The sequence below is a fragment of the Rhincodon typus genome, chromosome 12, assembly GCF_021869965.1.
Source record: "Rhincodon typus isolate 14 chromosome 12, sRhiTyp1.1, whole genome shotgun sequence".
Taxonomy (NCBI): Eukaryota; Metazoa; Chordata; class Chondrichthyes; order Orectolobiformes; family Rhincodontidae; genus Rhincodon; species Rhincodon typus.
Genome location: NC_063343.1, coordinates 73,636,259 through 73,648,852, shown reverse-complemented (window position 1 = coordinate 73,648,852; position 12,594 = coordinate 73,636,259). Strand labels below are relative to the sequence as shown.

The window sequence follows — 12,594 nt, the reverse complement described above, 5'->3', positions numbered from 1 at the left end:
TAACTCCCTACCTACACTCACCTTTCCTGGCCCCATCCCCGCCTCTTTGACCTGTTTGTTTCCGCTCCACCTATCCTCTCCTCTATCCCTCTTCTATCCGCCTCCCACTCTCTCCCTATTTATTTCAAAACCCCCTTCCCCTCCCCCTTTTCTGATGAAGGGTCTAGGCCCGAAACGTCAGCCTCTCTGCTCCTATGATGCTGCTTGGCCTGCTGTGTTCATCCAGCCCTGCACCTTGTTGTCTCGGATTCTCCAGCATCTGCAGTTCCTACTATCTCTGATTCGAAGAAAATCAAATGGCGGGTTATTTATTGATGAGACGTGGGTATTGCTGGCTGACCAGCATTTCTTGCCCATCCCTAGTTGCCCCTGAGAAGGTGATGGTGAGCTGCCTTCTTGAACTGCCGCAGTCAATGTATACCATTCTAGTGGTACAGTCTTCACGTTCCCCAGTGCTTGTACCAGTAGTCCACAAACCGGAACCCACTTCTCCCACATCAGTTTTTGATTTTAGTGGACTGTAGAGATCTTGGGGTTATGCTTCGTCAGAGCAAATTTTTGTTTTTGGGAAGGGGCTAAATGTAAGAACTATAGACATTAAATCAAAATAAAACTCTTCAATTTGAAGATGAGAGTTCATGTAAAATTATTCCTGTGCCAATGTCCAAGCATCATGTAGACAACAGCCAAGAAGCCAAGCACAAAATTTATGCTCAAATGTTGCTTAAGATGTGCCACGGTGTTCGTCTGAGACCAAGAGGAACAATTACTTGCAGTCATCTCAATGCCATGTTAAAAAAAAGCCAGTCTGTTCACGCATATTCATTGCACAGCTGCTTCACGGCTAAATAAAAACTGAAAGAACTGTGGATGCTGTATATCAGAAACAAAAACAAAGCTGCTGGAAAAGCTCAGCAGGTCTAGCAGCATCTGTGAAGGAAATAACAGTTAATGTTTTGGGTCCGGTGACCCTTCCTCAGAACGTACGTGCTACACAGCTGAACTGGTTGCACACAGGTATAAGTGCACAGGTGATGCATTTTTAAATTGACAGTAGCACTAGTAGGACATGGTAGTCCTCATATTTTAATTAATTTATTCTAAAAATCTAATTCAGCATGGCAATTGATTACATTTATATAGAACACATTTGCAACACAGCAGAATGGTTCTGCAGTGTTGCGGTGCACCAAAAGGTTAAAACTGATAAGATTTTCGCTAACAGACTGACAGGACAGTATTTTCATTTCCAAATGAATAATTTCACGATCAAATGTGTTTGCCTCTTGAATGCAATTTGAATACTGCATTTCATTGACACGTTTAATTAGTTGCTAAGACACTAGAAGACCTGAACAATGGATTTGGGATGTTGGGGAGTGGTGGAGAGAAGAAAGAAGGAAACATTTTCATAGCAAATTCTAGTGACAAAGCACTGTGTTGTAATTTGATGGCCTTGAATGCTGGCTTAACATATAACAATAATAATGAGTTTCCATTTTTAAAAACCTAAAACTTATGATTTCTACCATTAATATGAGAGACAAGGGAGCTGAGCAAATCCATTTGAGCAGTTAGGAGGAAGCATGGACTGAGAAGAGTCTTAATATTGTCCATTAAGTGTGAATAATTTCATATCAACATAGCTTAGATAGCAGACTTTCGCCAAAAAAATGTATTTCCACAGCTGCCCGAAACATCAAGTTTTGTTCAAAAAGGGACTTGGTAAGAGTGACCTTACCAGGATATCATGGTAATCGTTCAGGCTAGCAAGTTTCCCACAGATTCTACAGGGGATGAACAGACACTGGGTCCTTTCATGCAGGAAAGAGAGAGAGATTGATGAATTACGGAACTATGCTCACTGTAATAGGAAGAATTAAGGCACTGAAAACTAACTAAAAACAGCTATGTAATCCAGGAATGCACTGCAGTTCTAATCATTTAATGTAACATGACCCCAAAACAGTGCAGCAATTGCAAATTTATTTTTAAACTACAGATCAAAGATGTGTTTTACAGCATTTAAATGGGCAGATTTTCTTCTTGCAAGGAGGACACGGCCTTTGGTAAACCTGTTCCGCTCTTGCAGAAAACTCATTCTCATCAAACTCATGGAACGAAAGAAAACTCCTGAACATTTCTGCAGGGAAAAAAACTATGCTGTACTGAAACAGAAAGCAAGTGTGCTTTAAATATCTAGGACAGGCAAATGACCTTCAGTAAGAACTAATTGTATTTTTAAAAGAGTAAAACTCTGATCAGTGCTCAGAATGGAGGACAAAAAAAATGAACAGATTGGGAGTGGAGAAATTGGGTACATAAAGCAAAATGAAGGAAAATGATTAATTTTAAGAATTAACAGGAAGTTATTTAAGACCCTTTACCTTGCTTGTCATTCACTTGAGATCATGAATCAGTGACCCACACATATCAATCTTCACCTCATATCCTTTCGATTGCTCTACCCAAAAATGTTACCAAACTCCTACTTTTAAAAATTAACTGATCTAACTTTAACTGACAATTGGGAAAGAATTGTAAACTTCTGCCATCCTTTGCATGTGACAATTTCCTAATTTCATTCCTGAGATGGTCTAGCTGCAGATTTTGGACCATGTTTCCCTAGTCCCAATCTCCAACTACTGCAAACAGCTTCTCTTCGCATTTGCTATCTACTCCCTTTAAAACATCTTTCAAAAAAAAACTTTGCCAAAATTATGCAATGTTTGAAATTCCAGAGAACACAATCTTAGTTTATGTAGCCATTCCTCAAATTTAACCCCCATAGTCCAGGAGTCATTCCACCAAATTGATAAGAGAGTCCATAGTTTTGAGATCCTAGAAAATACTGAATTAGAACAGGACAAATTGAATGCATTAACAGAATTAAGGAACTGCCAAAAATTTTTCAGAATCTGCAAATACTGTGGTCAGAAAGGTTGCATGCAGTGCTATTAATCAAATGAGATGTGAGACAATGATCTTAGTCATAAAGTCAGACAGCACAGAAACAGACCTTTCGGTGCAACCAGTCCATGCAGACCATAATCCCAAACTAAACTAGTCTCACCTGCCTGCGCTTAGTCCATATTCTTCCAAATATTTCTCATTATTGTACTTATCCAAATGTCTATTAATCGTTGTAAATGTACCTGCATCTACCACTTTCTCTGGAAGTTCATACCACAGACAAACCACTCTTAAAAAAATGTTGCCATGTCTTTTTTAAATCTTTCTCCTCTCTTTAAAAATATGTCCCCGTCTTCATATCCTCAAACCGAGGGAAAAGACACCTGCCATTCACCTTATCTATACTCAATTTTATATGCCTCAACCTCCTACACTTCAGTGAATAAAGCACCAGCCTATCTAGCTTCCCTTATAACTCAAACATCCACCATTCCCGGCAATATCCTGGTAAATCTATTCTGAATCCTCTCCAGCTTAATAACATCCTTCCTATAACAGGGCAACCAGAACTGGACACAGTGCTCCAGATGAGGCCTCACCAAATTCCTGTACATCCTCAATATGACGTCCCAACTCCCATACTCAAAAGGTCTGTGTGCTAAATGCCTTCTTAATCCATCTTGTGGAACAGAGTTCTTCTACTGCCCGGGGCAATATTCTTCCTTGAATTGAAAGAAGCAAAACAATTTGAAGCATATTTTTGCTGTTGACGTTTACTCATACGACAGAGACTGCACTCAAAAGCAACTTACTGACATGTCAGGCTTTAGGCCAGCCAGCAGAAGTGATGGTTTTTCCTAAAATAAAGAGTCATTCATAAAACTCCATTGAATTGCCCCACTATAGCAGAAGCTTTACCAAGAATTTGTCAACCAGCAAACTAGAGGCTGATTCATTTTGGAAGGTGGAATTCGAATGCAGAATACAGGGCTAACGGCAGGATTCTCGGCAGTGTGGAGGAACAGAGGGATCTTGGGGTCCACGTCCATAGATCCCTCAAAGTTGCTACCCAAGTTGATAGGGTTGTAAAGAAGGCGTACGGTGTGTTGGCTTTCATTGGCAGGGGAATTGAGTTTAAGAGTCATGAAGTTATGCTGCAGCTCTATAAAACTCTGGTTAGACCACACTTGGAATATTGTGTTCAGTTCTGGTCACCTCATTATAGGAAGGATGTGGAAGCTTTAGAGAGGGTGCAGAGGAGATTTACCAGGATGCTGCCTGGACTGGAGGGCAGGTCTTATGAGGAAAGGTTGAGGGAGCTAGGGCTTTTCTCATTGGAGCGAAGAAGGATGAGAGGTGACTTGATAGAGGTGTACAAGATGATCAGAGGCATAGATAGAATGGATAGCCAGAGATTTTTTCCCAGGGTGGAAATGACTATTACGAGGGGCATAATTTTAAGATGATTGGAGGAAGGTATAGGGGAGATGTCAGAGGTAGGTTCTTCACACAGAGAGTGGTGGGTGTGTGGAATGCGCTGCCGGCGGCGGTAGTAGGGTCAGATACATTAGAGACTTCTAAGTGACTCTTGGATAGGCACATGGATGATAGTAAAATGTAAGGTGTGCAGGGTAATTTGATCTTAGAGTAGGATAATAGGTCGGCACAACATCGTGGGTCGAAGGGCCTGTACTGTGCTGTACTGTTCTATGTTCTTCCATGTTATAATGTGCTGTAGGTCAGCCCGTGATGCCCTCATACCACAAGTGAATTAAAAAAAGTAAGATAAAGGAAAATCCTTAGTTATTTTACAGGTACCTGATAACTTGGGAAAGAGTAAGACCCATTAAGTACTACAGTGGTTATCTCTGCATGTAGCCAGAAGATATAGTTTGAGTTCTAAATGAATACTTTCTATCATTTTTCAATGGGAGGGACAATGTGGGTATAGAAATCAGGGAAAAGATCTGTGACATGATTAAACAAAGTAGCATAGACAAACAGGAGGTTCTGAGTGGTCTGGCAGACTTCAAAGTTGATAAACCTTCAAGGCCAGATGAAATGTGTCCCAGATTGTTGGGTAAGTCAAAGGAGCAAATAACAGGAGCGCTGGCAATAATTTTCAAATCCTCTATCACCACAGGAGAGCTACCAGAGGACTTCAGGACAGCCAGTGTGTTACCATTATTCAAAAAAGGAGCAAGAGATAAACCAGAAACTACAGGCTGGTCAGTCTGACCTCAGTGGTATAATTCTGAGAAACAATTATTCTGCACTTTGAGAGACAGGGATTGTTCTAGAACAGTCATTATACCTTAATTAAGGGGAGGTTATTTCTGACCAACTTGATTGAATGTTTTGAATGCGTAACCAGGTGTATAAGTGAGGGCAATGCATTTGACACAGTCTACTTAGACTTCAGCAAATCTTTTGATATGCTCCCTGATGGGAAGCCTGTATCCAACAGGGTCCCACAGGAACCAATTTGTGCCTGTTGCTGTTTATGGTATATATAAACTACTTGGAATTGAATGTAGGATGGTTGATCAGTAAGTTCATGGATGATATGAACAATGGTAGTGTGGTATATAGTGAGAGGATAGCCTTAGATTACAGGTGGGTATAGAAAGGCTGGTCAGATGGGCTGATCAGTGACAAATGGAATTCAATCCAAATGAATGTGAGCAGATACACTTGGGCAGGACAAAACAAGGCCAGGGGATACATGATGAACAGTAGGATCCTGGGAAGCACCAAGGATCAGAGGGACATTGGTGTGCGTGTAATCTGGTCCTTTAAGGTAATGAAAGAGTTAGATAAACTTTATTAGTGAGACATAGAGTTTAAGAGATGATTTACCCAGATGTTTCCTTGGCCATAGAGTTTTTGTTATGAAGAGAGAGTGGACAGTCTAGGATTGTTTTCCTCAGAGCAGAGGGGGTTGAATATGACTGAGGCACATAACTGGGTAGACAAGAAGGAAAGCTTCCCTTTGGTAGAGGATTCAATGACCAAGGAAAAGTTTAAGGTGAGGTGTAGGAGGTTGAGAGAGGATGTGAGGGATTTTTTCTTCACCCAGAGAGTGGTGGGAATCTCAAACTCACTGTCTAAAAAGATGATAGAGACAGGAAGATGCATAACTTTGAAGTAGTATTTAGCGGAGTAGTTAGGTAATTGTTTTTGACCAGTATAGACTCAATGGGCTGAAGGATATTTTTCTTTGTTGTAGATCTTTATGACGATGATTGTCTGGTCAAGGTGCATAGATAATGAGGGGCAGGGACAGGGTGAATAGAAAGCAACTGTTCCCCAGAGTTGAAGGGTCAATGATAAGAGGGCATAACTTTAAGATGAAATGCAGGAGATTCAGAGGGAATTTGAGGAAAACATTTTTCACCTAGACTGTAGTGTAAGCCTGGAATTCACTGCTTGGAAGCTTGGTCGAGGTGGGAAACCGTACAATCTTTAAAAGGTACTTAGATGAGCACTTGAAGTGTGATAACATTCAGGGATATGGATAAAGTACTGAGAAATGGGACTAGTATAGATTGAGTTTTTTGTCATTGCAGACTTGCAGGACCAAACGGGCCTTTTCTGTCCTGTATGATTTGATGATTTTATCATTTCCCTACTTAGGCCCTCTGTTCCATTAGACCCTGCGTACCCCCATATTTTTCGGATGAGCCTGGATCCATGTGGTTGCAGATGAGATTTCCTCTCTTCCTATCCTCTGTATAAAGTCATGCTCATCAAATTCTGTAGCTGCTCATTCATGACTACAAATGACTGAAGCCATGTAGAAGCTCTTTCTCCAGTTAAACTGCAATGACTAGCATTCATACAGTGACTCTAACGTTGGTAAATAACCCAAGCAGTTTATTATACTAATAAACATATTACAAATTAATCTAAAAAAGTAATATTGTCTTTGCAGAAAATGTAAAGGTTTTTCCTAAAAAATTGTTGCTAAAAGATGTACGGTTATCATTATCCAATAAAACCCTTATTGTGTCCTTTCTAGCCACAGAATTCCACAAAAGTGATATCACATTATGTGGACAACATTACATCCTTGAGAACCTCCCTCTATTCCTGCCTCTCAGGATATCCCATTTCATTCTGACCTGCTCATTTTTGTAGAGCCACAAGATGTCAGTATAGAGCGCAGCGTACACTTTTGATTTGCATCCCTTCATCTCCAAGCAACTGTATTTCTGGCAGAAAGCCATTGATCCAACCCGACGAGAGGAGGAGAAATGATATTCCTTGACAGCATTCTGCAAGTGTGTACACCACTCATTTCTCTGCACTGAAATACATAAAGACAGACATAATCACAACAACATTTTCTATTCATATACCACTTTTCATGCAACAAAAAATCCCAAGCTAATGGACAGAAGTTTTATAAATAAAGTCTGAAACCAATCACATAGCGAGATATTAAGTCAGGTGACCAAACGTTGATTCAAAGGAGTGTCTTAAAGGAGGAAAGTGAGGTAGAGAGGTGAACAGCAGTAGGAAGACCTTTTTATTTATGTACTTATTTATTTTTATTCAATGATATTCTTTGAGGTTGGTTGGCTCGCCAAGCTGGTTTGTTGTTCCGCAGACGTTTCGTTACCATGCTTGGTAACATCCTCAGTGCAGCCTCCGATGAAGTGTCGGTGTGTTTTCCCGCCTGGTTTTTAAACTCTGGGGTCCGTTGAGATGGATTGCCTCACTTCCGGTTTTCCTTCATAGTGGAATGTATATGGGGTCGAGTTCAATGTGTTTGTTAATAGTATGCTTCGTGGAGTGCCATGCTTCCAGGAATTCTCGTGCTTGTCTCTGCCTAGTCTGTCCCAGGATCTTGGTGTTGTCCCAGTCGAAGCCGTGGTTCTCCTTGTCCATGTGGATTGAGATGAGTGAGTATTGGTCGTGTCTTTTTGTAGCCAGTTGGTGTTCATGTACTCTTGTTGTTAGTTTCCTTCCTGTTTGTCCGATATAGTGTTTCTCGCAGTCTCTGCAGGGGATCTTGTAGGTGACATTGGTCCTGTCCGTGGTGGGCAGTGGGTCTTTAGTTCGGGTGAGCAGTTGTCATAGGGTTGACGTGGGCTTGTGTGCCACTCTGATGCCCAGCGGCTGTAGGAGTCTTGCGGTCACTCATCTCAATCCACATGGACAAGGAGAACGATGACTTTAACTGGGACAACACCAAGATCCTGGGACAGGCTAGGCAGAGACAAGCATGAGAATTCCTGGAAGCATGGCACTCCACGAAGCATGCTATTAATAAACACATTGAACTCGACCCCATATACATTCCACTACAAAGGAAACCCGGAAGTGAGGCAATCCATCTCAACGGACCCCAGAGTTTAAAAACCAGGCGGGAAAACACACCTGGGTGTTACCCAGCATGGTAATGAAACGTCTGCGAAACAAGAAACCAGCTCGGCGAGCCAACCAACCTCAACACCCACAACCCAAGCTACAGATCTACTCCAAAATCTTAATGATATTCTATTATTCAATAGGCAATATTTATTGTAACCTTCATGTTTCAGATGTTCTTTGACCATCTTTCCTTGGAAAGGAATTTTAAAACAATGCCTCAAACTTTGATGGGTGTCCCATTAGTCTTCTGGGTGAACTTACGATGACACAGATGTCATATTTAAAGAGGGTAAGTTACCAAAGATACTAAAAGATGTTCTATTGAGTTTCTTTAGTGAATTTCTACAGTGCATCTTGTAGATAGTGCACATGGCTGTGATTAAGTGTTGCTGGTGAAGGGAGTTTACACTTTGGGTAGATGAGGGCATGACCACCAACGATGCTGCAGTTAAAATCAGGGATGCATAACAGACGGAATGAGAGAACTGCAGAGAGGATTGTGGACAAAATTACACAATCATTTGGGTAATCCTGGCACACAACACAGTGAAATTAAATTATTTAATATCACTCAAAATTGCCTAAATGTTTCTGACCAAACTTTATGAACACAGATCTTGACCACCAAGTTTATAACTCAAACAAAAAGAAACAATTTATTGCTCATACAAAATTACAAATACACAGCACAGGAATATAGATGGACAAATTAAAAGTTAAGATTCCCTGAGACACCCTGCACATGAATACTCAATTTTGATTATAAGTGAACTCAGCTGGGTGTCATCCGTCAGATCTTTGCTTAAGAAGGATGAACTAGCCACTTTTCTTAATCCAAATACTCCCTCATTTGGTCATAACAAGGTTAATTTAAGAAGATTCCCTTCTGGTGAATATCTTTTCTGAAATCTATTTATATTTTACGAGGAGCTAAATTAACCAAGAAATCTGGAAACATGAAAGTTTATTAGCAACTAAATATGGGAAAAGATAATAGAACACAATATGTGTGCACAAGGTGGAAATGTAAATTGACCAAAAAATAATGGTTTAAAGATAGAAAAAAACAATTGTCCCTTGGTTCTGTGAAGAGTTGATGGTGGAATATTATAGCTGTGAACACACATTTATAACAAAACTGTTGATTTTATGCTTCTTATCTTCGTAAGCTAACTGCCAATCTTTCATCCTGTTTCCTTTCTGACAGTGACTTCACTGTCTTCTCTGACTGTCAGCACTCAAAACACGTGAGATTGCCTTTCATTACCTGCAGTACAGGGATGTCTAATGCTACTTTCAAGGGGAGACCTTCACAATAAATTAGCAACTCACTCCACCAACAAAGGCACACTTCCCAACACTTTTTGTATTTTCCTGGAAGAGTAAAACACAAACATGTTATGGCTTCATGAGCCTTTAATTTGGACATAAACTAGAGAAGATTGCTTTCTGCTGAGAACAAGGGATGGAGGTAATATTCCCGTTATATCTCTGCAATCACAAGGAACCACAGTCCACATTGTTTTGAATTGCACCTATCCCTACAAAGAGTTGCTGTTTGAAGTTTCCTTGGCAGATTTTCAGCTGTGGTATCTGTAGAAATTGTCACTATTTTTCGTTCATTTTCTGAATTTCTTTTGATGGAGTGAGGTGTTTGAGTTGGGGTTGAACTTTGAACAGCTGTATGTTTTAAAAGTGAAGAACACAGATGTTTGCTATTTGAAACACTGTAGATGATTCAGCAGTGAATGCTGCTAAGCCCAGGACTGGAAGCTGGTTGGATATTGAATTGGTTAATCAAGGGAGGGTTGATGCTCATCAGCCAACTGCAGAGAATAATGATTTAGCAAAAAGACAATAAAGAAAACTGGTTTTAGCAGATGCAGGGTGATTTTTGAAGCTTTGGGATTGGCTGCTGATTTTTACTCTCTCACTCTCTCTCTCATTTCATATCCAGTTAAAGAATTGTTGAATGTTCTGAGAAAAGAATCCGTCCTTCAGAAATAAGTGAATAATTCTGCAAGTAGACTTAGATTTACAGTTCAACAGCTGGGAACAACTCATTAGCAAAGGATTGCATGAAGTCTTGGCAATAACATAATTTGAAACTGTTTACTTGAACTGTCAAATTGCAATTCTTTTTTTTTTAAATTCATCCCTTTGCTGTGTCTGCCTAGCTGTGAATGGGGTTACGATCAAAGGAAATTGGGTTTAAATCATAGATACTAATTAGATTACCTTGTTTAACTTGTCTTACTAAAATTAAAGTATGAACAATAAATTGTTGCTTTTTGTTTGAGTTATAAACTTGGTGGTCAAGGTCTGTGTTCATAAAGTTTAGTCAGAAACATTTAGGTAATTTTGAGTGGTATTAAATAATTTAATTTCACTGCGTTGTGTGCCAGGATTACCCAAATGATTGGGATAAAGGCATCCCATTTATATTGCTTTGCTATTGGAGATGCTCCAAGTGAATCGACTCAGTTTACTCCATTTGAATTGATATTCGGAAAAGAAGTAAGAAGGCCTTTAAAATTAATTAAGGAAAAGCTGATAGGTCCGAAATCAAGATCTCACAGTTGGTTATGTATCTGAGGTGAGAGAAAGATTAAAAAGAGTTGATGAATTAACTAGACAACATATGAAAGTGGCACAGCACCTAATGAAGCAAGAAGCAGATAAGAAATCTAAAATTTGTACATTTACCCATAAATAAAAATGTTTCTCTATCTTAGCCTGAGTCTTCCTCACTCCTAAATGACCTCCGACAGGTAATTCATGTGCCCCTTGCAATAATCCCTCTTTGTATTCTATTAGCAACACAATCAGGTGAACTTTCAGAGATAGTAGGAACTGTAGATGGTGGAGAATCTGAGAAAACAAGGTGTAGAGCTGGATGAACACAGCAGGCCAAGCAGCATCAGAGATCCTGCTCCTCTGATGCTGCTTGGCCTGCTGTGTTCATTCAGCTCTACATCTTGTTATCTCTGGTGAACTTTCACCCATTTCTCATCTGCACTAACCTGCCAAGGTCTCCATTTCCGCCTTAAGACTTTATCCTTAAGATAACAGCACTCTGGAACACATTCTAATTCCTTTTCCAAGAAGGCTTTATGATATAAATTCTTTATGGTCTCATCTTTTTTGTTGTAACTCCATCAATCTTTCAGAACTAAACACCTCTGTCTGATCTAACCTGCTTCGGTTTTTCATCAGAGTGTCAGCTAACTGGGCTTCAACTCCTTCATCTTTCTCTTTTAATTTCTCTTCTTGCTTTAACTTATAGCTGTGAGATCTTGTCACTACACAGTTTGGAAATATTCCAGGGTTGTTTTCTTTCAACTCCTCAGTTCCCTGGCTTTCTTTTGTCTTTTCCACTACAATGGGTATCACTCCGATCTGTGATCCAGTTACGTCGTTTCCAAGAATAAACCGTATTCCTGGAATAGCCAATTTTTCCTCACTGCCACTATCACTTCCCTAATCTTGATTGGACTCTCTAGCCTTATTTTACACAGGGGAACATTACTCCTCCCTCCAACTATTCCACAGATTACCACTCTTTCGGGCAATAGTTCAGGGGTACAAATATTTTCCTCCCTTACTATTAGAGAAAGACGAGCTCCCATATCTCTCAATATTTTAACATCTTTACCTACTCCCCTTGTCCTACCTGAGTAAATCTTACTCACACAGGTGAAGACTTTGAAAAGATTGGGCGCTATCTTACTATCTAGCCCGTGAGTAGGCTGTGCACTCTCCTGCAGCTCCTTGACTTCTCTTGGGATTTCCTCCACTACCTCAACCAATCCCACTGGTTTCGCCTATTTTACCACATCCTTTTTCCCAGTGCCTTTCCTAAACCACCAGCACTGTGACTTTGTGTGTCCTACCTTATTGCAGTGAAAACACCCGAGGTCTTTCATCTCTTTTCCACCCTCTTGTGTTTCTTTTTTCACATGTGGTAAACTGTTCCCAGTGTGATCTGTTGTTTGTTTTTGTTGAAGGATCTCCCTCTTTCCCAATTTCTATTCCTCACAGAATGAAAATTGCTGTCGGAAGCTGGATTTCGATTTATGTTCTAATGCATAATCATCTGCCATTTCTGTAGCTCTTTTCGTTGTTTAAACTTTCTGTTCCTTAACATGAGTTCTTATCACTTCTGGAAGTGAATTTTTAAACTCTGCCAGCAGAATAATATCTCTAAGAGTCTCAGAGATAGTAGGAACTGCAGATGCTGGAGAATCTGAGACAACAAGGTGCAGGGCTGGATGAACACAGCAGGCCAAGCAGCATCATAGG

General features: G+C 40.1%; 1 protein-coding gene across 1 annotated transcript in view; it reads right to left on the bottom strand.

The window, feature by feature from the left end:
* The window catches only part of arap3 (ArfGAP with RhoGAP domain, ankyrin repeat and PH domain 3), a 201,844-nt gene that overhangs the window by 54,051 nt on the left and 135,199 nt on the right, over positions 1-12,594 (bottom strand). The window contains exon 6 of the mRNA XM_048603508.1: positions 7,038-7,222. Within this exon, the coding sequence (XP_048459465.1) occupies positions 7,038-7,222 (185 nt within the window). The remainder of the gene's footprint in view (positions 1-7,037; positions 7,223-12,594) is intronic.